General features: G+C 40.5%; 1 protein-coding gene and 1 long non-coding RNA gene across 10 annotated transcripts in view; one reads left to right on the forward strand and one right to left on the reverse strand.

Moving 5' to 3' along the window:
• The window catches only part of LOC131491406 (uncharacterized), a 99,080-nt gene that overhangs the window by 7,653 nt on the left and 65,896 nt on the right, over positions 1-25,531 (reverse strand). For all 6 annotated transcript variants that reach the window (XR_009251431.1, XR_009251428.1, XR_009251429.1 and 3 more), the window contains 2 exons: positions 11,781-11,903; positions 10,093-10,209 (listed from right to left, as the gene is read on the reverse strand). This is a non-coding gene — a long non-coding RNA (uncharacterized LOC131491406). The remainder of the gene's footprint in view (positions 1-10,092; positions 10,210-11,780; positions 11,904-25,531) is intronic.
• LOC131491403 (N-acetyllactosaminide alpha-1,3-galactosyltransferase-like) lies at positions 9,480-25,395 on the forward strand. Of its 4 annotated transcripts, none has more exons than XM_058694304.1 (6): positions 9,480-9,782; positions 10,492-10,577; positions 11,678-11,710; positions 14,341-14,394; positions 21,771-21,905; positions 23,186-23,266. In XM_058694304.1, the coding sequence occupies exons 1-6, from the start codon at positions 9,762-9,764 to the stop codon at positions 23,202-23,204; spliced, it is 348 nt and encodes a 115-aa protein (XP_058550287.1). In that variant the 5' UTR covers positions 9,480-9,761; the 3' UTR covers positions 23,205-23,266. The 4 variants fall into 4 exon arrangements, with proteins under 4 accessions (XP_058550287.1, XP_058550284.1, XP_058550283.1 ...); XM_058694300.1 differs by lacking the exon at positions 23,186-23,266 and adding an exon at positions 24,381-25,395 and having other exon boundaries at positions 9,481-9,782; XM_058694301.1 differs by lacking the exons at positions 11,678-11,710; positions 23,186-23,266 and adding an exon at positions 24,381-25,395.

Raw genomic sequence — 25,531 nt, forward strand, 5'->3', positions numbered from 1 at the left:
AGTCTCCATGATTTCTATGGAGCAAAGGATCCAGACTAAGCCGATCAGCACTTCCCATGCCCTTGGTGGCAATGGTTGATTCAGTGGTGGGCAGGTGACCTAAATTGGTCCAATGAAAGCGAATCTCAGGTTCTCTTGGGATATGAGGACACATGTTGTATTGGGAGCTTGACCACAGGGAGGTCAGAGTTAGGATGAAACAGACAATAGGACACGAGAAACAGGGACGCTGAAGGAAATGCAGTCCTTGATGACAACCTGAGTCCCTGGCTCCAGCCTTACCTGAAGCCTGCACTGCTTGTGGGCTTTTCAAATGTGTGAGTCCCATTATTAAGTCAGATGGAAATGGGCTTTCTCTTATAACTGAAGATATCCCCGTTGAACCCTTCTAGAATTGTTAGCTGCTTAAAGCAGGTCCATAGTTTGCCTTTGCATCAGTTCCAGCCCTTATTACATCACCTACCTCAGAGACACTGCTTAATGCATAGCTACTAAATGAATGAATGAATGAGTGAATGAATCATCACACCCACTCCTGTCATGCCTAATAAGAAATGATTGTTTTTAATTTAAACGTTTTAAATTTTGATTGTGGACTCTATGTCCTACCACAAAGCAGATGCCTTCACATCTGGCACCTGGAACTTTCTATCCTATATGTCGTACACATTATGGGGACCTGTGCTTCGGGCTCTAACCTGGGGCCATAACCTGCTAGGTTCAGTGCTGCTTAAGTTCAGTGCTGCTGGGTCAAATTGGGTTCATCAGTGTGGAGCAGTGGTTCTCAACCAAGATGATTTTATTTTATTTTGTTTTGTTTTATTTTATTTTTTAATGTGTATTTATTTTGGAGAGACAGAGTACAAGCAGGGGAGGGGCAGAGAGAGAAGCTAGACACAGAATCGGAAGCAGGCTCCAGGCTTTGAGCTATCAACACAGAGCCCAACATGGGGCCTGAACTCACGAACAGCAAGATCATGACCTGAGCCAAAGTCAGATGGTTAACCTACTGAGTCACTCAGGCACCTCTCAGCCAGACAACCAGGATCATTTTACAGGACCACCATCCCCCCTGCCCTGACCCCAGGGATGTTTGGCAATGTCGAAGATATCGTTGGTTAACTTGGGGGCTGGGGATGCTATTCATATTTAGTGGGTAGAGGCCAGGGATGTTGCTAAACCTCCTACAATGCACAGGACAGCCCCCCGCCCCCTGCACACACACCCAATAATTATCTGGCTCAAAATGTCAATAGTGACAAGGTCGAGAAACCATGGTGTAAAATTTCCTTTGGACTTCATTAACTAAGAAACACTGGGGAGTCAATATGCACAATACCTAATGGCCTATACCCTAGGAATAGTCCCTGATGAGTGTCAAGAGCCTCGAACTCACCTCTTCTTACTCCCGTAACATTCCACAGCTAAGACAGAAGTAGTTCTGTATACTGGACACTGGAGGGCAGGAATTTCCAAAGCTAACACTTAGCCTAAGCCACTGCAGCCATTAAAAACATTCTAGGGCGCCTGGCTGGCTCAGTCAGTTGAGCTTCCAAATCCAAATCTTGGCTCAGGTCATGATCCCAGGGTTATGGGATCAAGCCCCATATGGAGCCCCACATCTAGCCCTGCAGTGGGCTCCGTGGAGCCTGTTTGGGATTCTCTTTCTCCCTCTTTCTCTGTCCCTTCTCTGCTCACGTTCTCTCTCAAAATAAATAAATAAACTTTAAAAAAAAAAAAAACAACACATTCCTCTCTAGATATGGTGAAGACTGCACAATTGTAGAAAAAGATATGAATAAATGAAAATAGCTAAAAACATCTAAAGAATGTGCCTGTGAAAAACCAGCCAAAATCAGAAGATACTTTGAGTGAATTGACTAACTGTTCAGAATGAAACGTGGTTATGCTAGCTAGGTATTTTAGGGAAAAATATTTTTATTGCAAGGAACAGACATCCCCCTTGAGCTGTCTAAATCTGAAAGGGAGATTTGGGGGAGGTTATTTTTTGGTAGGGAAAGTTCCACTGAATACAAGAAAGAGTTGACCACCGTAGCATACCTCCTTGCCCCCCAACTCCCTGTGTGGTGACCTCACCGTGGGAGCCTGATATGGGCCCCAATGGGCGTGTTTACACCATGGGGGTCAACAAACATTGCAGGCTTCTTGTTTCCTTTGATTCCTCTTCCATTTTTCTTTTTTAGGAGTTGGTTGTATAAAAATTTCCCAGCCCATCACTATAACCGGGCCATGAGCAAGAGCCAGGGAAGTTCGAAGAGCTTCAACAGCTAAAACTTGTGAACTTTCCCTAGGGGTCTGTCAGCATAGCTTGGCCCCCCACTATTTCCAGACTCCGGGTTTCTTCCTTCAAAACTTTAAATTCCTGGGGCACCTGGGTGGCTCAGTCGGTTGAGCGTCCGACTGCAGCTTGGGTCATGATCACGAGGTTCGTGGGTTCGATCCCTGCATGGGGCTCACTGCTGTCAGTGCAGAGCCTGCTTTGGATCCTCTGTTCCCCCCCCTCCCCCCACTAGTGCCCCTCCCCCCACTGGTGCTTTCTCTCTCAAAAATAAATAAAACATTGGGGCGCCTGGGTGGCTCAGTCGGTTAAGCGTCTGACTTCAGCTCAGGTCACGATCTCGCGGTTTGTGAGTTCGAGCCCCGCATCAGGCTCTGGGCTGATGGCTCAGAGCCTGGAGCCTGCTTCAGATTCTGTGTCTCCCTCTCTCTCTGCCCCTCCCCGTTCATGCTCTGTCTCTCTCTGTCCCAAAAATAAATAAACGTTAAAAAAAAAAAATTAAAAAAATAAATAAAATAAATAAAACATTAAAAAAAAAATCCAACCTTTAAATTCCTGGAAAAGAAAACCCAAACAGCACAGCATCGACCCTGCTCCCAGTGGCTGTGGATCACACTGCAGGGCAGTTCGAAGGACATATTGTTGTGAGCTGGGTAGATGCCTCTCCGAGTGTCTCCCACATTCCACTTACAGCTGTCTAGCTGTCAATCACTTCTAAAATAGGTATCTAAAATATCTAAAACATTCCCTGCTACCGTGATCCAAAAATGTTATGTATCACCTGAGCACAGTCCCCTCTCCTAATACCAGACCACAGAATCCACAGATAACATCGGAAGGCCGGGCTTCTCAGAGTCTACGGACCCCAGGTCATAACTATTTCCCCCCTTTGGTTCCTTAGAGAACCCATCAGACTATCAGCAATCTGTAAAATAAGGGGTAAACATAGCTCACACCCACATACACTAGAGTCAGTGGTGAATCACAATGAAGGAAAAAGGAAAAATTATAGCAACACCGTTTAAAAGAAGGACACGATGCTTATGTGCTCCAGAGGCATTTCCTCACCTTGGAATTCAATGGGCCTCTGCTCTAAGTTTTCCATCAAGGCTTCACAGTCTTCATCCATCATCCCATTCTACAGATTCTTTGAACTATGTAAGATAGGATTGGCCCTAAGAGTTCAGTAGCAGGGCAACTGGCCCGCAAGCTGGACCAGCTGGAGAACTTTCTCTTGTCCCGGATCTCACTGAAGGTTACTGCTTTTATATTATCAGGCAAATGCGAGGCAGCTGGATATCCTCATGCGCAGGGCGCAGGGCACCTGATTCCAAAATCCAAAATAGCCCACAGGAGTTATGCCTCTCTCGTGGCTGTAGGGAGTATAAAGCCCTGGTTCTCAAACCTGGCTGCATCCTGGAATTACCTGGAGAACTAATATTGATGCCTGGTTCCAACCCCCAAAATTCTGATTCAATTGGATGGGTGTTAGGACTTTTAAAAACTTCCCAGGTAAAGATGATTCTGGGAACATGGTGGAATAGGAAACACCAGGGATCTGTCTCCCCACCTAGACAATAATTGCACTGGCAGAATGTGTCTGACGTAACCATTTTGGAACTCTGGAGTCTATTGAAAGCTTGCAACTTCCAAGGGAGGGCTTGGATGGTAGATTAAGATTAATTTTGGTCAATTTCAGCTCTTAGCACAGTAGCGGCCACCTATTCTCCACCCCCAGCCATGTGGCAGGCAGTTGTGCACATGTTCCTGGCAGCTTATGGGAGCCAGAATGGGCTCTGATCACTAATTGCTGCTTAGGATCACAGAGGTGCAGACAAAGAGGCGGGCATCTATTGTTGCCCCTTCCGCATTGTTGCCGGCCCCTCCCCTTTCAGCTGAAGTGACAGCCAGGGGATTTAAAGGGCCAGCACTCCTTTTCGCTCTTCTCATTTTTCCCTTTTCCTCTTTGGGGAGCCAGATACTAAAGACTAGGAGACTCGATAAAGACTACATATACAGGGAAATTAGTAAGTGACCATGCATACCCAAGGAAATACTCAGAAAAGACCTAGAAGATGTTAAATTTACAACTTATCCTGATCCTTGGCACAGAGACAGCCTATAATTAAAAAGAAAAAAAAAACAATAAATGAAAACAATAACAAAAAACAGCTAACCCTGGGGAAAGAGGAAAATCTAACTTCCAGAGGTATCACAGTATTAGATTTAAATGTCGAGTTTTCAAGAAAAAAATCAGAAGGCATACAAGGAAACAGAAAAGTATGGCTCATTCAAAGGAGAAAAATAAACAGAAATTGTTCCTGAAAAAGGCCTGATGGCCAATATATTAGACAAAGACAACTGTCAAAGGTGCTCAGAGAATGAAAAGAAGATGTGGGAGAAGTCAAGAAAATGATGTATGAACAAAATGGAAGTAAAATAGAGAGAAAGCCTAAAGAGCAACCAAAAAGAAATCCTAGAGCTGAAAATGACAATGACTAAAATGAAATATTCACTAGAGGGATTTAAAGGCAGATTTAAGCAGGCAAAAGGAAGAATCAGTGAGCTTGAAGACAGGACAATAAATATCGAGTTTGAGGAATGGAAAGTAAAAAGATTGAAGAAAAGTGAACAGAGCCTAAGAAACATGGGACATCATTGAGCAGAGCAACATATGCATTGGGGGCATCCCAGAAGAAGAGAAAGAGAGAATATGTCAAGAAATAATGCATGAAAACATCCCAAGTTTGATGAAAGAGATGAATATAAACATCCACGAAGCTCAATCAACTCCAAGTAAGACGAACTGAAAAAGACCCTACACTGAGACACATTATAATCAAACTTTAGAAAAATTAAGATAAAGACAAAGAGAATCTTGAAAACAGCAAGAGAGAAATGACTCATCACATACAAGGGATCCTTAATAAGATTACTGGCAGATTTCTCATTAGAAACTGAAAGTCAGAAGAGAGTCTTGCAGGGTGAAAGGACATTAGATAGTAACTCAAAGCTATATGGAAAAGTAAAAATATGCATCAAAGTCAACACATGGGCAGGGCACCTGGTTGGCTCAGCTGGTTGCATCTGACTCCGGCTCAGGTCATGATCTCTCAGTTTGTGAGTTTGAGCCCCGCATCAGGCTCTCCACTGTCGGTGCAGAGCCCTCTTCAGTTCCTCTGTCTCCCCTCTCTCTCTGCCCCTCCCCTGCTAGTGCTCCCTCTTCTCTCTCAAAAATAAATAAACATTAAAAATATATACATTAAAAAAATAAAAAATAGGGTTGCCTGGGTGGCTCAGTAAGTTAAGCATCTGACTTCAGCTCAGGTCATGATCTCATGCTTTGTGGGTTTGAGTCCTACATCACCTCTGCACTGACAGTGTGGAGCCTACTTGGGATTCTCTCTCTCGCCCTCTCTCTCTTCCCCCTCTCCTTCCCCCCCCCTTTCTCTCTCTCTCTCTCTTTCCCAAAATAAATAATAAATAAACTTAAAAAAATAAAAAAATAAACAAAATAAAATACATGGGCAATTATAAAAGCCAGTATTGTAACGACAGTGTATAACTCTAGTTTCTGTTTCCTATGTTACTTTAGAGACTAATAGAGTCTTTCAACGTTTTTTTTTTTTGTTTTTTTTGTTTTTTTGTTTTGGGACAGAGAGAGACAGAGCATGAACGGGGGAGGGGCAGAGAGAGAGGGAGACACAGAATCGGAAACAGGCTCCAGGCTCCGAGCCATCAGCCCAGAGCCTGACGCGGGGCTCGAACTCACGGACCGCGAGATCGTGACCTGGCTGAAGTCGGACGCTTAACCGACTGCGCCACCCAGGCGCCCCTAGAGACTAATAGAGTCTTAAAAATTACTAGTCTAAAGGCTAGTATTATTATAACTTTGGTTTGTAACTCCAAATTTTGTTTGCTACATAATTTAAGAGGCTAATGGATTTCAAAGAGTTATTCGTTTATGGTTTTTGGATACACCATGTATAAAGATGTAATTTTGTGACATCAACAATCAAGAGAGGTGGGGACAGGGGTGTGAAGGAACAGTTTCGGTATGTTATTGAAGTTAAGGTGGTAGAAATTCTAACTTGAGTGTTATAACTTCAGGAATTGAAATGTAATCCCCATAATAACCATGAAGAAAATAGCCACAGAACACACACAAAAGGAAATGCAAAAAGAATACTTCACCACAAAAAAAAAACTAAACATGAAAGAAGACAGTAATGCAGAAAATAAGGAACAAAAAAAAGGTACAAGGCATATAGAAAACAAATAGCCAAATGATAGAAGTAAGTCCCTCCTTACAGTACTTACATGAAGGTTAAACCTTCATTCTGATGAAGTGGCAAGGACGCCCAAGGTCATGTGAAAACACCTACCTAAGTGACTAAATAAATGTTTCTTTTTCTGTTGCCTTAAAAAAAAATGCTTGTGTTGTATCCCTGCTTATACCTTCTTAATAGTAAGCCATCTCAAACACCTTCTGAAAGTGGATGGGCTTTAAAACAGGTTTTGAACATTCTTATGCCGGCTCATGCCTCGCCATCCTATTTGCTGAACCACCAGACACTGTTTCCCCTTCTTTTTCCCTCCTCCAGAAGGCCCTCATCTTGGAGAGACTATCATAATGAGAGAGTGTGGAAATTTCTGCATATGGATGGCTAAGGTGGCTTCTGATTGCAGAGTAAATGTAAATGGATTTTCATTTCCTCTCTTTTTCACAGAAGATGGTTAACATTGATCTGTCTTTCATTTCACTGACCTTTTCTTCTACTGTATACAATCCATTTGTAAACCCATCCCCTGACATCCTCGTTTCAAACATAGTCGTTTTAAAGTTCTAGAATGTCCATTTTTCTTAGATTTCTTTAAAATGTTGATTAATTTTTTGGGGCGCCTGGGTGGCTCAGTCAGTTAAGCCTCCGACTTTGGCTCAGGTCATGATCTCGCAGTTGGTGAGTTCAAGCCCCGCGTCGGGCTCTGTGCTGACAGCTCAGAGCCTGGAGCCTGTTTCCGGATTCTGTGTCTCCCTCTCTCTCTCTCTGACCCTCCCCCGTTCATGCTCTGTCTCTCTCTGTCTCAAAAATAAATAAACGTTTAAAAAAAAATGTTGATTAATTTTTGAGAGAGGGAGCGTGAGCAGGGGAGGGGCAGAGAGAGAGGGGGAACACAGGATTCCATGCGGGTTCTGCGCTGACAGCAGGGAGCCCGACATGGGGCTTGATCCCACGAACCATGAGATCATGACCTGAGCCGAAATCAAGAGTCCGACATTTAACTGACTGAGCCACCCAAGTGTCCCTAGAATGTCTGTTTTTAAATAGCTTCCATTTCTTTGCTGAGAAATTCCTGTATGTTCATTTGTTTTAGCCAAGTTTTCCAATAAATCCTCAAAAATTTTTATAATTGTTGCTTTAAGGTCTGTGTTTACCATTTCTAACACCTGAGTTATATCGGGATCTCTTTCTCTTCACTATGGGTCATGTATTTCTGTTTCTTTGCATGTCTGTCAACTTTTCCAAAATGTATGCCTGACATTATAGATGACACGTAGAGACTCTGGATTCTGTCATTTTCCTCTGAAGAGTGTTGACTTTTGTGTGGACAGTTACCTGGGCTGGACTCAAAATTCCAGACTCCATTTATCCTACAGGGGGCGTAAGTAGAAATTGCTCAATTTCCAATGTTGCTATTTCCTGGGGAAACTGTAGTTTTCCCTCTCCATGGACAGTTTAGTTGTCATCCAGGATTTAAGTCAGAGTTTCTATGCAGATTTTGGGGTTCTCCATTCTGTGTTCCTCTTTCTGGGATTTTCTTTATTACTTTTCAGCCTCCTTTACATCTACCAGTTTCATCCTGACGCAGGTCTTTCTCTGAGTTCTAGCTACCCACTTCTGTGTAAACTGGGAGATAACCTCAAAATGAAGTTGTATAAATGTAAACTTTACCCAACACATTCCCCTCCTTTCACGGAGCAGCCTGGTTTCGGTCCATCTCTTTTGCCTTCAAATAGTTTTATTTAATTTTTATTTTATTTTCCCTTCTAGAATTCATGACTGTCATCTCTGGGGGCATTGGACTGTATAATTTACTTTCCTATGAGTCAAAACGTTCTAATTCTGTATTAATTTAATTTCGTTATCATCCTTCACCACCCTCCTTTTTTTCTAGGATTAATGGGGATCAACAGAAAACTTCTAACATTAGGGGCACCTGGGTGGCTCAGTCTGTTAAGCTGCTGACTCTTGATTTTGGTACAGGTCATGATCTCATGGTTCATGGGTTTAAGCCCCTCATTAGGCTCTGTGTTGTCAGCACAGCTTAGGATTCTCTCTCTCCTACCCCCCCCCCCTGCCCTTCCCCTGCTCACACTCTCTCTCCCTCTCTAAATAAAAAAAAACAATAAACAAACAAACAAACAAACCTTCTAACATTAATACGGATTTTATTTCCTGAATGAATCATGTATTGGTATGTATCATTTAGTTTACTATAAACCATTTGTGAGTAGTAATGGATCATTATTAATTTCTTAATGGTGTCTTTTGATAAGCAAAAGTCTTCTAATTATAATGAGGTAATAACTTATCATTTTTTTAGTTATTGTTTTCGGTCACCTCCTAAGAGACCTTATCTATCTCCAAGTTAGAAAGATATCCTCCTATGTTTTTCTCTAAAAGCTTGTGGCTTTAGCTTTTACGGTTAGATCTATAATTTGTTTTGAATCAACTTTTTGGTATGTATAAGATACACACAACATACATGAGGTGCAAAACCATGAGTGAAAAAAACCAAATGCAGAGTACCCGTCATACAACACTATTTATATGACCTTCCATAGCAGGAATAACTCAGCTATAGTCATAGAAATCAGAACACTGATTTCCTGGGCGGGGAGACGGTACTGACTCAAAGGGGCAGAGGAAAAAAATACTGGGGTCATGGAGACGTTCTGTGTCTTAATTAATAGTTTTTACATATACATGTACATGTGTAAAAAAACACAATAAACTGTACACTTAAGTTGCATGTGTTTTACTTTATGTAAATCGTACTTCAATTGAAAATGTAGTAGAAGGCTTAAAAAACCTCAAGTAAAGAAAAGAACTTCAATGATCCTATGTTTGTTTGTTTCCTAAATGGGAGAAAAATCTAGTCCCTTGGTCATGTCAAAGAGAAGCTACTGGCTTATGAATTGTTATGATTGTAAGTATCTAATTCTTTCATCATCAAAAGAGAATGTGATGACATCATCATTCCCAGAAGACTGAAATAATAAGCAGGCAAACTGGGGAGTGCTGAAGAACCACTACCAGGGTATCCGATTCATGATTTTTCAAAGGTCTCAGAAGGTCCTGCTTGAAAACTATCTGCCCACTTGAGATTTTCCACGTCTTCCCAAACCACCATGCCATAAGTCTTGAGTCTCCAAGGAAGAAACCGTGTAAAGTCCTATATGATCTTAGGGAAACAAAAGGTAAGAGTTTGTCCCTCATTTCAACCAAATCGAGACACATTCAACTCCTTCTCTGCACACAACTTCATATTGCATAGACGAAATATCACAAAGGAGCTTCACAAACTGGATGGCTAAAACATCAAGTCAATGTACAAATAATCTAAACTTTATAGTTTAGCCTCTAGCCCATGCTTGGAATCAATTTTATATTCAAATACTTTTGAGAAGGAGCATCTATTTTATGCTGTTATCAGTCCTATCATCTGTCTTGGGATGATGAACTTCATAATAGTATTTCACTAAAAATAGTTCCTTCATAACTACATACCTCTTTGAAGTCCAAGGATTTTCTCAATTTTCTCTTTTCTCTGACACCACGCTCTGTGAGTTAGTCTGGGAAGTGGCATTTGTATTTTTCTTTTCTGCCGGAAAAGCCTTGTGTACTCTAGAAAAGACAAATGAAGGTTATCAAATCTCTTGCATCAAGGCCAGCTTAGACAAGCTAATGTCCTGGCTTCGGGCAGCTGGCTCCCATAAAAAGTGTCTCCGCAGGCTTAACTCTATTTTCATATAGAGAGACATCCAAGGACCAGAGGTGCCTTAATTCCTAGCCAATATGTATTAAATCAGCTAGTTAAAGTCATGGAGAGTCACAATTCAACATAGCTTACTCTGTATTCATTGTACTATATTTAATCTATTTTTATCTGTTTCTTTTTCCTCTTAGGAAAGGATGAAATACAGAAGAAAAACAAGTCAACTGCTATTACTTTTATTGTTTTTATGGGCTTTGTACAGACAGTATCATGTCAGGTAATTTTTAAAAAGTAATGTATATTTTATTCTGGGGTTTGATAAAGATCTAGTATGTCAGAAAGATGATAGGTTCACCCTCTGAATAAAATCAGCATCCAAATATACCCCCATATATATATACCAATCCAATATACCCCAAAATATCCAAGTGGCATTCAAATATATCAGCATAAACATAACCCTCAGCATAAAAGTTCTTAGTTTCTAACGGGATCAGGGCTGACCACAATTTTTGTAGGCCCGTTTGTGTGAGAACAAGGAATGTTAAGCTACCAACACAGTAACCATGTAATTAAGGCAGTTAGTAAGTGTGGGAGAAAGTGCCATTTTTAAATAGGCGGCATCTTTTTAAAGAGACATCCCTAATATTGGTGGCTTCTGGGACTAGGTAGGTATGGTATTTGCAGTCCACATATGTACACAAGTAGAAAGATTTCATTGGCCATCAGCAAGTTCCATCGTTTCAAGTATTAAGTTTTTCTTTCATTTGTAACTCAAAGAATTAGGTTTTCTTTTTTAAGATCTAGTGTGTGAAGTCCTTCACCGTGGTGATTTTTTTTATCATGCTCATTACTGTATGTCTGCAACCAATAATGTCCTTGGCACATGGTACATGTCTTAGTCCGTTCGAGCTGCTATAACAGAATACCATGGACAGGATGGCTTATGAACACCAGAAATTTATTCCTCACAGTTCTGGAGGCTGAGAGGTCCAAGATCAAGGCGCTGGCAGACTTGGTGTCCTGGTTCATAGACAGCCACCTTCTTGCTGTGTCCTCACATGGTTGAAGGGACAAGGGAGTTCTCTGGTATCACTTTTGTAAGGCCACTAATCCCACTCATGAGGGCTCCAACCTCATAACCCAATCATGTCCCAAAGGCCCCACTTCCTAATGCCATCATGTTGGGGGTTAGGATGCCAACCTTCAAATTTGAGGGGGACACAAATATTTTGTCCATATTATGTGTTCGTTGAATATTTGGTAATGCTAGGGAATAAAATGAATGGACTGCTGGAGTATAACTCTAGTCATCTTAAATATGGAAACATCTTATGTAAGTTTAAAAGTAAGGTAATGTTTTTTGTTTATCCTAAGCACAAAGAAACTACAGAAGATGTATCGGTGCTGGTAAGTCCTATTTACAAATATGCTATGACCTCTTCTTTGAGGACGAAACCCGTTGGGGGCAGTGGAGTACCTGCAAGCCCTTGGTTCCTCCAGGCAACAGTAAACCAAAGCAATTTTACTGACGTATGTTGGAGACGCTCCTTTAGGGTCAGGGTACTAGGAGTCAAAGTAGAGCAGACTAGCGGGGTGCCGTCTGTAATGGAGGAGTTAGAACAGGTTAGAAGAAACGTGTTACAGGAAACAGAACCCAGCTTCCAGGAATCTTGGGTCTTTTAAAGCTCTGGGAAATCACACAGGAGAAAAGTTTCAGCCAAAAGACTCTTGGGAGGTTGTATTAACCACAAGCCCCCTACAAAATCACACTATCGGAATGTACGCGGAGAGGAAAACTTCCCTCAAGATTGTGTAAGACCCAAATTCCTAATGAAGTGCAAGAAGCTTCCTTTCTGATGCTTGTTGTGTCCAAGGGCCTTGTCTCAGTTGGTTCTATGCGGTCCAACACTCCCGCTAAGACCATGACTCTACATGCAGGTGAGCTGCTCTGTGCATGAAAATAATGTAGTAAGATGGTTTTCATGGGAGAGTATGTTTCCCCCAGACGGAGCCGTGGCTCACAGTCAACCACCTGAAAACAGCAGGAAAACCTGTAGACAAAGGTGGGAACTTGTAAGGAAGGTCTGCTGCAGCAGAGGCTGGGGAAAAAAATGAATTAAAGTGTTGTCTGATAAAATGTACACAATGCAACACAATCTGACAATCATTCCGTCATTAATACCAGGTCTTCTTCGCATCATGATTCTAAAGCCTTAACACACCGATACTCAGTAACCAAAGGCCTTGCTGTCGATAAGGCGGGTGCCTGCGTAGAAGGCCACGTCTCAGTCACACCCCGGACGCCGCAGTGCTCCTATCTGTGTACACAGGCACAAAGACGGACTTGTGACGTACGACTCAGCTCCACAGCTGCCCCTCGTTAACTCAGCCCAGGATCAACTCTCCAAAGATGTGTTAGCCGGGGTGCCATTAGAGTGTATAGCAAGGAGGAAGTAAGGACCCCGGCCCAACTTCTGGTCTTTCCACCTGCTGTGTGACTATGGACAAGAGAATAATAGGTCCACGTGCCTCAGTTTCCTTGTCTAGTAAATTGAGGATGGTAATAATAGCAGTACCTATCTCATAGGGGTGGATTCAATTAGATAATACTCAGGAAAGTATTCCATAAGTACTAGCTATTAATGAAGGGAATCTAACCTCCTCTAGCTGGCTAGGGAATACTTCCCTTAGGTGAGGATATTTAAAATAAGACCTAAAGGCTGTGTGAGAATTAGCTGGTCGAAGCGTGGAGTGTTTAAGGAAACTTACAAAGGCCAGTGAGTCTGGAACATTCTAATTGTGGGGCCCCGTAGGAGATGTGGCTAGAACAAGGTGAAGGGTGAGATTATGCAGAATGTTATGACCATATAAGGAGTGTGAACATGATCCTTAGGCCAATGGGAAGCCACTGAACACTGTTAAACAGAATAATAACATGGGAGCAACTGGAGCTTCAGGAACATGATAGAGGAAGCAGGGTGGACATATGGAGAATGGGTTGCAAAGGGCCAGGACAAGGACAGGCAGGGAGGGTATCACAGTGTTAATTTGGGGGGATCGGAATATGGAGGGTCATTATACTATTCTCTTTCAGTTTGCACACCTTTAACATTTTTCATACTGCAAAGTCTTGATTAAAGTGCACAGACGATGAGACCAATTAGAAGGCTACTGCAATCGCCCGAATAAGAGATGGTGGTGACTTGGAGTCATGCGGTGGCAGAGAATGAAGATAGGGAATGGATTTGAGAGATGTTTTGGAGATAAAACCAGCAGAGTTTAAAGATGGATGTGGGGCTGGGATTTAGGGAATGCTCTGGGTGTAGAATGATTCTCACACTTCTGCCTTGCTAATCCAAGTGGAGCCAGTGAGATAAAGCAACATTTGAAGGGTTCCTACTGTGGGGGAGACGTGATGACTTTCACATTAAGCATCTTCTTCTCGTGGTATCTGTGCGAACTTCAAGCAGCGGACTTCAGAATGCAGTTGGAGGTCTGAGCCTTAAATTCCCGAGAGAGGTCTAGTTGCACATACAAATTTGAAGGCACAGGAAAATGCCTGCAAGCATGTCAATCGATCAAATAGAAAGCCTAGGAAAAACCCTTCTGAGAATGACTCTCAAATCAGGGCTTCTAAGCAGACAGGATATTTAAGGCTAACCTTAGACAGATAGTAGGGATCTATTTCCATTGCAATAGAGGGGGGAAAAATCAGTACTCTAGATGAATTTGGAGGCAAGGTGGCTGAAAATTGAAGGAGGTTTCATGTGATGACTGCTACTTATCAGTGAGAAGAAGGAGAATGAGCACTGTAGAAACACATAAAGATTTCTGAGCAGCACAGAGCCTCAGTCAAGGTTAGAAATCATGATTTTCCATGCCACTACCATCAAAGTTCATCACTGCTTTTTCTTACTGCTTCATGCTTATCTCGCATTTTACATCATATCATAATGTAACCCTTGATTTGGTAGACATTCGATTATCTCAAGCTCAACTAGATATAGTGTGATTCTTTGCATTATTTCTTCTGATAGGTCTATGAACAGTCCATCAAAGGAATTAAAGCTTTCAGACTGGTTTTCTCCCAGGTAAGAACTCCAAGTCAAACATATGTGAGATTAATACATAGATTGCCCAGTAGAAACTAACACTGTGTCAATAATACTTACAACTGGTCTTCCAACTGTTGGGCGGGAGATTGATCTTTGATTACATTACAAAAAATAAGCAGTGTCCCCGTGGACATTAAGGCCCACATCCTTCATAAATGAGAGTATAGATGACAGAAACCCAATGGCCCTAACATTATGGCAGGTCAAAATGTGAAGGGTCCACGTTTGATCATTTGCTTGATTCTCCTCATTTCGCCAACGAGGGAACCAAAGCCCAAGTCAGATAGTTAGGTCATCTGTGCACTTCACGCTTTAATACGGCAGCTTTCCTCCAGCCTCTCTGCCTCCCTCTCCTTACTGTACCCACGTGTCTTTCTCCTTGGTGGTGCAGGGCTTCAGGACTTGTCTGAATTAAAACTTTGAAAGGAGATGTCCAGCTAAGATCATGATTGGATAATGGTCCATGAACCATCCTCCTATGATATTACAACTTTTGTCAGATCTAACAAGGACACATAAAGCACACCGGTTATTTTAAAAAAGCATTTCATACAAAGAACTGTTAACTAGTATAAAGTTACCTAGTTAGTTGTTAACTAGTATAAGTGACTGGAAAGTCTGAAAAGAGAATTCTAAGGTGTCATGGGGGGAACAACCACAGGAAGCAACTATTTTCCCCAGGAAAAGGGCTGAAGAAACAGAAGGAAGAGGCCAAAATTGTTAAACCCTAGAAACTTGGAGAGCTTAAACTCAGTGAGTTTAAGACCCACTCAACTGGTGCTGGTACTACCAGGCTCCAGGAAGGCCTCTTGGGACAAGGAGCCAGACCTCTACGGAGGGGCACAATGAGGCTGGGTTTGACAGTGTTGGAAAAGCTGAAATCTGGATCCAGATGGAACTATATCTCGGTGGTGGAGACTTGCAGGAGGAGGAGGCAGATAAGGAGCCCCCTGGAAACAGGAAAGAGCAAGTTCCTTCTTCCCCCAGGCTTGTAATTTTCCTCCAGTGCCCTCTATTAGCAGAGCCTAACAGGGTGCCTGCGGGCAAAGAAGAGATGTGGTTTGTGGAGTCCTGGCTCAATATAAGAAAGCCCAGCATAGTGCGGTGGGTTTAGTTATGAAAGATGTTAGCTTAATAACTGGCACAGGATCCCACTCACAAGACAAGGCATATCCTTGTAAGTCAGCGTGATGATTCATAACAACAATTGAACAAAGGAGAAAACCATATAATCATTTACACAGATTCCAAATTGACTACCAATAAAATTCAGTTTTCACTGCATTTTCTTTTTTGGCTTAAACAATATAAATTTATTTCTTCCCACTTCTGGAGGCTAGAAGTGGACGGTCAAGGTGTGGGAAGTTCGGTTTCCCCTGAGGCCTCTCTCTTGGGCTTTCTTGTCCTCACCGGGACTTTTTTTCTGTGTGCCATCATCCACAAGCATCCATGGTGTCTCTTCTTTTAAGGACACCAGTCCTATTGAATTTGGGCCCCACCCTTATGACCTCATTTAACCTGAATTACCTCCCTGAAGGCCCTGTCTCTAAATAGCCACAATGGGGATTAGAGTTTCAACATATGAATTTGGGGGAGACAGTGTTCAGTCCATAACAGGTTCTGAAATAGTTAATAGAATCTTTTTTAAAAAATATATTTATTTATTTTGACAGAGACAGAGACAGCATGAGTCGGGGAGGGACAGAGAGGGAGAGGGAGACAGAGAATCCCAAGCAGGCTCCACACTGTCAGCACGGAGCCAGATGCGAGGCTCAAACCCATGAAACCAAGAGATCATGACCTGAGCTGAAACTAAGAGTTGGACACTTAACTGACTGACTCACCCAGACGCCCCAATAGAATCTTTTTCTTCCAACTGTACAACAATTCTCATTCTCATTCTGTTTTCATTCTTTTCCTTGATGACCATCAAGGTTGAACACCTTTTCCCATGAATATTGGCCACTTGGATATTTACTTTTGTAAAATGCCACTTTCTATCTGTGGGTCTCCTTTCTGCTTTCTTGTTAGTGTCCTTGGATGCACAAAATTTTGTTTTCTGTGGAAGTCTAATTTATCTAATTTTTTTTCTTTTGATGCCCATGCTTTTGGTGTCACATCTAAGAAATGATTACCAAATCTAAGATCATGAAAATTTACTGTAGTTTTCTTCTAAGAGTTTTATAACTTTTGCTCTTACATTTAAGTCTTTGATCCATTTTGCATTAACATTTATCCATGGTGGGAGATAAGTGCAACTTCATTTTTTTAAAATGTAGATATCCAGTGGTCTCAGCACAATTTGTTAAAAAGACTATTTTCCCCCATTGAATGGTCTTGGCACCCTTTATTTAAAATTAACTAATCATAGTTGTATGGGCTTTTTACAGACTCAGTTCTATTCCATTGACCTATATATGTCTATCCTTATGTCAATAACACACTGGTTTGATTATTGTATCTTTGCAGTAAGCTTTGAAATCGGGAAGTGTGAGTCCTCCAATTTTGTTCTTCTTTTTCAAGATTGTTTTGGCTATTTGAGGTTCCTTACAATTCCTTATGAATTTTAGGCTCAGTTTGTTCATTTCAGCAAAAATAATTAATTAAATTAAATTAAATTAAATTAAATTAAATTAGCAGTTAGAAAAGTGATAGTGTATTGCCTTCCCAGGGTTGCTATAACAAATCACAACAAACTACATGACTTAAAACAACATAAATTAATTTCTTCACAACTCTGGAGTCCAGAAATCCAAAATCAAGGTGTCAGCAGGGCCACATTCCCTCTAAAGCCCAAAAGAAGAATTCTTCCTATCTCTTGAAGACTCTGGTGGCCCCAGGCATTCTTTGGCTTGTGAAAGCATAGCTCTAGTCTCTGCCTCAGTCTCTACATGGCCTTATCTGTATCTCTCCTCTATGTGCCCTTTCATCTTAAAAGAACACCTGTCATTGGATTCACAAGCCCAACCTAATTCAGAATGATGTCATCATAATTAATTACATCTGCAAAGACACTATTTCTAAATAAGGTAACATTCTGAAGTTCCAAGTGGATTTGAATTGGGGGGAGGGTTACTATTCAATGCAGTAAATGTAGGAATGACATTGAATCTGTAGCTCACTTTGGGGCGTATTACCATCTTAACCATATGAAGTCTCCAATCCATAAACATGGATGTCTTTCCATTTATTTAGGCCTTCTTTAATCTTTTTCAACAATGTCTTATAGTTTTCATTGTATCAGTCTTGCACCTCCTTTGGTTGTGTGTATTCCTAAATATTTTATTCTTTTTGTTCCTGTTATAAATGAAAATGTTTTCTTAATTTTATTTTCAGATGGTTCGTTTCTAGTGTATGGAAATATAAATGATTTTTGCATGTTGATCTTGTATCCTGCACCAATTACTGGTTCTAATAGATTTTTTTGGAAGACTGCTTAGAATCTTCTCTATTAGTAGAGATAGTTTTACTTCTTTCTTTCCAATTTGGATGCCTGTTATTTCCTTTTCTTGCCCAACTTCCCTAAACCTCCAGTACAATGTTGAAAGGAAGTGGATAAAACAGACAGCCTTGTCTTGTTCCTGATTTTAGGGGAAAAGTTTTCAGTCTCTCAAAAATAAGTATGATGTCAACTGTGAGTTTTACATAAGATGCTCTTTATCATGTAGAGGAATTTCCCTTCTGTTCCTAGTTTGTTGGGTATTTTTATCATGCAGGATTGTGGGAATTTTGTCAAATGCCTTTTCTACATTACTTAAGATGATCATGTGGGTTTTTTGTCCATTTTATTAATATGGTGTTTTACATAGATTGGTATTTGTTTGTTTTTTGTTTTGTTTTGTTTGTTTTTGGTATTTATAGGTTGAACCAGACTGCATTCCTGGAATAAATCTCACTTCAGATTATAATATACTGTTGGGTTCAGTTTACAAATATTTTGTTGAGGATTTTTGCATTTTTATTCATAATGGATATTAGTCTACAGTTTTCCTGAGGTGTTTTTTCCTGGCTTTGTATCAGTAATTCTGGCCACATAAGAATGAGTTAGAAAATGCTCTCTCTTCTTCAATTTCTTTGGAAGACTTTGAGAACGATTGGTGTTAATCTGTTAAATGTTTGGTAGAATTCACCAATGAAGCCATCTGGTCCTGGGCTTTTCTTTGTTGGGAGATTTTTGATTACCAATCCAATTATTTTTATTAATTCTGTTGCCTTGTTCCAGGTCTATTAAATTTTTCTATTTCTTCTTCAACTAGTTTTGGTGGTTCGTGTGTTTCTAGGAATTTGTCCATTTCATCTATTTATCTAATAAGTTCATGTACAATTGCTCATAGTATTCTTTTATAATGCTTTTTCTATCTGTAAGGTCTGTAGTAGTGTCTCCATTTCCACTCCTGATTTTAATAATTGGAGTCATTTCTGGATTTTTGGTTTCAGTCAGTCTAGTTAAAAATTGGTCAATTTTATTGATATTCTCAAAGAACCAATTAATGGCTTCATTAATTCTGTCATGTTTTTCTTTTCCTCCATGTCCACTGTCTCTGCTCCAGTCCTTATTATTTCTTCCTTCTTCTTGCTTTGGGTTTAGTTTGTTATTTTTTTCTAGGTCCTTAAGGTGGAAGGTTAGGTTATCAATATGGTATCTTTCTTCTTGTTTAATACAGATGTTTACAGCTATACACTTCCTTCTGAGTACCGCTTTTCACTGCATCCCATAAGTTTTAGTATGTTGTATTTTCATTTTTATTCATCTCAATGTATTTTCTAATTCCCTTTGTGATTTTTTTCTTTGACCCATTGGTTGTTTCAGAGTGTTTTGTTTAATTTCCATTTATTTATGAACTTTACAGGTTTCCTTCTGTTGTTAATTTCATTCCACTGTCAATGGAAAAGATAGTTTGTATGTTTCCAACCATTTTAAGTTTATTGAGATTTGTTTTATGGACTAACATATGATCTATCCTGGAAAATGTCCCATGTGTATTTGAGAAGAATATGTATTCTGTTGTTGATTAAAATGTTCTATGTATGTCTGCTCAGGTCTGCTGTTGAAATCCTATGGCAAGTTTTTTTTATTTCAGCTATTATACTTCTCAGCTTCAGAACTTCTATTTGGTTCCTTTTTATAGTTCTATCTCTTTATTCACATTCTCTGCTTGTTAAGCCTTCGTTCTCCTGATTTCCTTTAGTTCTTTTTCCATGGTTTTCTTTGGCTCTTTCAGCATATTTAAAATAGTTGATTTAAAGTCTTGTTATAGTAAGCCCAATGTATGGCTTCCCCAGGGACAGTTTTTGTTAATTCTTTCCTCTCATAAATGGACCACACATTCTTGTTTCCTTGTATGCCTCATAATTTTTAGTTGAAAACAGGCATTTTGTATATTATAATGTCGTTACTTTGGAATTCAGATTCTTTTGCCTCCTCAGAGTTTGTTGTTCTTGCTTGCTGTGGATTGTAGTTATTTGTCTGTTTGGTGACTTTTCCAGACTATTTTTAAAGACTGTATTCTTTGTCTTGTTTGGCCTGAGAGGTCTCTGTTCCTTTAGCTTATGGTCAGCTACTGGTTTGTTAAAGATATCCTTAAATACCTAGAGCCATAGTGGTGGTGGTTGTGGTGGTGGTTGGAGGATAATTGGAGGAGTAAGAGGAGGAGGAGGAGGAGGAGGAGGAGGAGGAGGAGGAGGAGGAGGAGGAGAAGAAGAAGAAGAAGAAGAAGAAGAAGAAGAAGAAGAAGAAGAAGAAGAAGAAGATGATGACGGCAGCAGAGGAGGAGGAGAATTCCAAGGGGGAGGAGGAAGAGGAGGAGGGGAAGGAGAAAAAGGAAAGGAAAGGAAAGGAAAGGAAAGGAAAGGAAAGGAAAGGAGAGGAGAGGAGAGGAGAGGAGAGGAGAGGAGAGGAGAGGAGAGGAGAGGAGAGGAAAGGAAAGGAAAGGAAAGGAAAGGAAAGGAAAGGAAAGGAAAGGAGGAAATGGAAGGGAAGAGAACGGAAAGGAAAAGAAAGAGGGAAAAAAATAACCCTCTTACAGTCTTTGAAGATTGGCTCTGTGTTTGGGCCCTCCTTCAACACAGCCCAGTTGTTTACAACTCTGCATTAGTCTTCACTTCCTGCTTACACTGAGCCTAAATATCACCCAGAGGTGAAATCTTAGGATCTTCAGGGATCTTTTCTGAGCATGTAATCCTGAACACGTGTATGGATTTCTTAATTCCTCGTTATACAAGGGGTCTTGTTAAAGCCTTTACTTTTCAAAGAACTCTCTCCCAATTTTCCCCTCCCAGGATTTCAGCATATCTAGTGTTTATTCCAACTGTAATTTCTTGCCTCAGATGGCAGGGGCTTGTTTCTTTTTAAAATGTTTTCAAGAATTGCCCTCTACTTAGCCACTTTTCCATTTTGAGAGAGTTCTGAGTTGAGTGAAACAAAAGGAAGCACTAGGAGTCCAGTCCTTTGGGGACTTCTAGGGTCAAAATGGACAAACACATTTCCTTTGGAATTAGATCCACTCTTCTCCATCCCAAAGCAGATACTCAAACTGAGAACATGCTTTGCTGTTTTCAACACCAATGCCATACTGGGAGTGAGTTGGTGCAAAGGCTAAGTTAAAATACCACAAACCTTTCCTTCTATTGTGTTGAGTCGTCCTTTTCTTGATTTAACTTTTGCTTGATTGCTGTAAACTTTTGGCTACCTTCTAGAGTTCTGACAAAGTTGATTCTGACAGTATGCAGTAATATTAGCACTGGCAGCATTTTAGATTATGAACCTAGGAAGGTCATTTTTCAAAATATGGTCTCTGAAAGTAATTAATGTCAAAAAGCCTAAGACCAGGAGATTTTGTCCAAATATAAGAGTTATTGTTACTTTATACTCAGGGTGACGTTTTAACTGTGTCCTCAAAGATCTTGGAATCACAGTGTAACTAACCTGTACACGTACTTTTGTAATGATCTGGCCGTTTCTGACAAGCTGTTTCTCCGGGTTGTCATAACCATCAAAGCTTTGGATTAGGAGTAAGGAAATGCTGCAACCAGACACAGGCTCTATATATTAGTAACACCTACCACAGTTTTATTAAAAGGTATCTTGTTCACAATTCTTATGTCTTTCTTTTTTTTTTTTTTTTCAACGTTTTTTATTTATTTTTGGGACAGAGAGAGACAGAGCATGAACGGGAGAGGGGCAGAGAGAGAGAGGGAGACACAGAATCGGAAACAGGCTCCAGGCTCCGAGCCATCAGCCCAGAGCCTGACGCGGGGCTCGAACTCACGGACCGCGAGATCGTGACCTGGCTGAAGTCGGACGCTCAACCGACTGCGCCACCCAGGCGCCCCCTCTTATGTCTTTCTTACAGTCAATCCATGAACCTGACCACCACCAACTGGTCAGCTCCAGTTGTGTGGCATGGCACTTTCAATGAAGAAGTTTTGGAACAGTATTATGCCAAACATAAAATTACCGTGGGGCTGACTGTGTTTGCCGTAGGAAGGTAGGTAATGCCAAATGTCCTTTACATTCAAGCTTTTTACTATAGAAAATAGGAGATTATCAATAATCCCACCTCAAAAATCTAGAAAAAGTGGAACGGAATAAAGCCAAAGTAAACAGAAGTAAGGAAATAGTAAAGATGAGAACAGAAATCCATGAGAAACTGAAAACAGAAAATCCATAGAGTAAAATCGAAGAATCAAAAAGCTGGTTCTTTGAAAAAAAATCAATAAAATTCACAATCATCCAGGGATGAGCAAATAAGCCAATATGATAAAACAGAAACACCCATGCAAATGTGAAAGACCATGGCTATGACATTGTGGATCTGTAGGGAAAGACTTTCATAAATGATGCTGGAGAAAGTTGATGTCGGCATGGAAAATCACAATTGCACCTTTCTACAGCATTCCATATACAAACATATACACACATACTTCCCAAGTAGTTTAAAGACCAAAAGTTAAAGGGCAAACCGCAGTGTATCTGAATGAAATCAAGACATAAAAGGATTTCTTCATCAAGATACAGAAAATACTAATCATCAAGGAAGAGGTTGACAAATGTGACTGTATTGAAATTATCTCTACCTAAGAAAACATCAGAAAAACCCAAATTGAGGGCCATTCTACAAAATACCTGATCAGTACTCTTCAAAATGGTCAGGGTTATAAACAACAAGGAGAGAAATGGAGACAGATTGGAGGAGCCTAACAAGACATAATGACTAAATGCAATGTGTATTCTGGATTGGATCTTGCAAACTAGAAGCCCATTAGGGGCAAAACAGGTGGAAAAAACCAAAATCTGTGGTTAAGTTATAGTATTTAACCACTGATAATTTCCTAGTTTTGACAAATGTACTATGATTATATAAGATACTAACATTAGGGGAAGATGCATAGAGTGTATATGGGAACTCTGTATAATACAGTTACACCTGTTACATAAATCTAATATCATTCCAAAATAGAAAGTTTTCAAAAAATTTAAAAAAATAAGTTCACCATAGTAGTGAAAGTGCCTGATGATAACCTTTTTTTTTCTTGTGAATGCCTGACATTACACTTTTGATTACTGAGGCACTCATTTCAAAGACATCCAACTCGAATAAACATACTGCGGGCTATACCATGGTTGGTCACTAACTAAACAACTGGGTAAAGAGGCAGGTCGGCCCTCCTGTGAAATTCCCCTTTTAGAAAGGCCTGGGTAACCTATGTAACTGACCACCTGAGTGACCCCGCACTTTCCTTCCTGCGCTTTCATTCCTGCTCTTAGGTTTCAAATTCTGCAATAAAGAGTGAAGCTGTGAAAGCCTTGGCACCCCATCCCCCAGCCAAATAAAGGCAGAATCCCCAAGGATCGCCCCCTTCTCTCCCTTTACCTAAGACCTCGTTCTGTGGCCCTGGGCCTACCTTGTACCCTCCAGGACTTGTGAGGAACGAACTCTGTTTTTTCAAAGTTCTCTGATGGTTGCTGCTGAGGAGTATCTTGTAAGTGTGGGCTGGTCCAGCCACAACATTGGCTGGTAAGGGAAATGTCTGTGGGGGGTCTCACCACAAGTAGCAGGGGCCTAGGTGAGTCCCAGGCATTCTTGGCCAATAGGATTTACTATCGAAGGCAAAGACCAATACCAAAGAGCCCTGTATTATACCATACACAGAAATTAATTCAAATGGATAACTGACTTAAATGTGAAAGTGAAAACAATAAAGCAACTAAAAGAAAATATAGAAGAATACTTTCACTACCTTGAGGAGGCAAGGATTTCTGGAACACAGTACAAAAGCATTAACTATAAAAAAATGCGGATAAATGGTATCTCTTTGTATTTGGGTTGCTAGCTTCCAACTCAGTAGAATATTTTAAGAGGTATTTGTCATAATTTATCTTGCCTTAATTATTAAATTACCGTAACTTCAGATATTCCAAACTAGAAAGTTTTCTCCCGACTCCATCTACTATGTTTCTTAAAACTTAGATCAATATCCAGAACTTATTTTTACTGATTATATAAACATTATCTGAAGCTGAGGCATGTATGTCTGCATTATTGACTCCTCATAAATTCCTCCTCATAAAGCAAGCCACGGACATCAATCACTGCTCGTGCAAGGACCCAAGACCTTCTTGCCTACAATCCCCAACACAAGCTCCTTCCTCCCAGACAACCCTAAAGACTCTGGCTCTCATCTTGCGACAGGGCTCTGTGCCATTTACTGATCTCACCATGTTTCATTCCCCCTCGTAAGGAAGTCCTCTTTTCTCATGATCCACAGAACCCCATCAGGGAGAGGAAAGGCAGATAATTTCACTTTCTTTTACGCTACTTAAATATAACTCAAGAAGCGTATCTAATATTTAGTTTGCCTACTAGTATTTCTGGACAAACTACGACCAGTGTAACTTAAGTAGTATGCATTTCACTGCAATAGAAGACAAAGAACTTAATCATTTCTTGTTTACTTCACAGATATATCGACCACTATTTGAGGAAATTTATACTATCTGCAGATATGTTTTTTATGGTTGGCCATAAAGTCATAATTTATGTCCTGATAGATGACTTCTCCAGGATGCCTTGGATACAGCTGAGTCCCCTCCGTACAATCAAAGTGTTTGAAATCAAGCGAGAGAAGAGATGGCAAGATGTCAGCATGATGCGCATGAAGACTATTAGTGAACATGTTGTAGATCATATCCAGCGTGAAGTCGACTTTCTCTTCTGCATGGATGTAGATCAAGTCTTCGTAAGGAAATATGGAGTGGAGACTCTGGGGGAGTCAGTGGCTCAGTTACATGCTTACTGGTACAAGGCAGATCTGATAAAGGTGCCATATGAAAGAAGTGAGTTATCAGAAGCATATATACCTACTGGCATGGGAGATTTTTATTACCATGCTGCTGTATTTGGTGGCACTCCTACCCAAGTTCTCAATATTGCCAGGGAGTGCTTGAAAGGAATCATGAATGACAAGAAAAACAGCATTGAAGCAGTATGGCATGATGAAAGCCACTTAAATAAGTATTTCTTTCTCCACAAACCTGCTAAGCTCTTATCACCGGAATATTGCTGGGATTTTACTAGAACGGATATCATTAATATTCGTAATATCAAACTCTCTTGGGCTAAAAAGGATTATAAACATCTTAGGGTGAAATTGTAGTTTTATAGCACTTCCTTCAGATTTCTGAAAATAAGAGCATCATTTTTGTCTTATTCCTTAGGAAATTAGCACTTGATAAATTTTAGCACTAAAAAAAAAAAATCACTAGCAAAATGGCAAGACCACCAATATGGAATACTCATACTTCTCCTCATATTCATTGTGAATTGTATAAGATGGGATACAGCAATTGCAGAATGAATGTACTGATGTCAGATGGAGATACAATGATTTCATATCCTGTGTGAATACTGAGGAGATATTATTTGTTGGATTACATTGAACAAAATAGAATCTGTCACAAGAAAATGAAACCTGAAATATTTCTATTGATCCATGTAGATACACATCTCTCGTACTGCTTAAGAAAGGGGGTTGTCAGGGTGCCTGGGTGGCTCAGCCGGTCCAACTCTTGATTTTGGCTCAGGTCAGGATTCCAGGGTTGTTGGATCAAGGC

The sequence above is a fragment of the Neofelis nebulosa genome, chromosome 12, assembly GCF_028018385.1.
Source record: "Neofelis nebulosa isolate mNeoNeb1 chromosome 12, mNeoNeb1.pri, whole genome shotgun sequence".
NCBI classification, from domain to species: Eukaryota; Metazoa; Chordata; class Mammalia; order Carnivora; family Felidae; genus Neofelis; species Neofelis nebulosa.

Excerpts from the sequence above, each read along its gene's own strand:
- LOC131491403 (XM_058694300.1), top strand. The coding sequence starts at position 9,762 with ATGATCTTAGGGAAACAAAAG. Across the intron at positions 10,578-11,677 it reads TACAGACAGTATCATGTCAG|CACAAAGAAACTACAGAAGA; the intron begins GTAATTTTTAAA and ends GTTTATCCTAAG. Across the intron at positions 14,395-21,770 it reads TCAGACTGGTTTTCTCCCAG|TCAATCCATGAACCTGACCA; the intron begins GTAAGAACTCCA and ends TCTTTCTTACAG.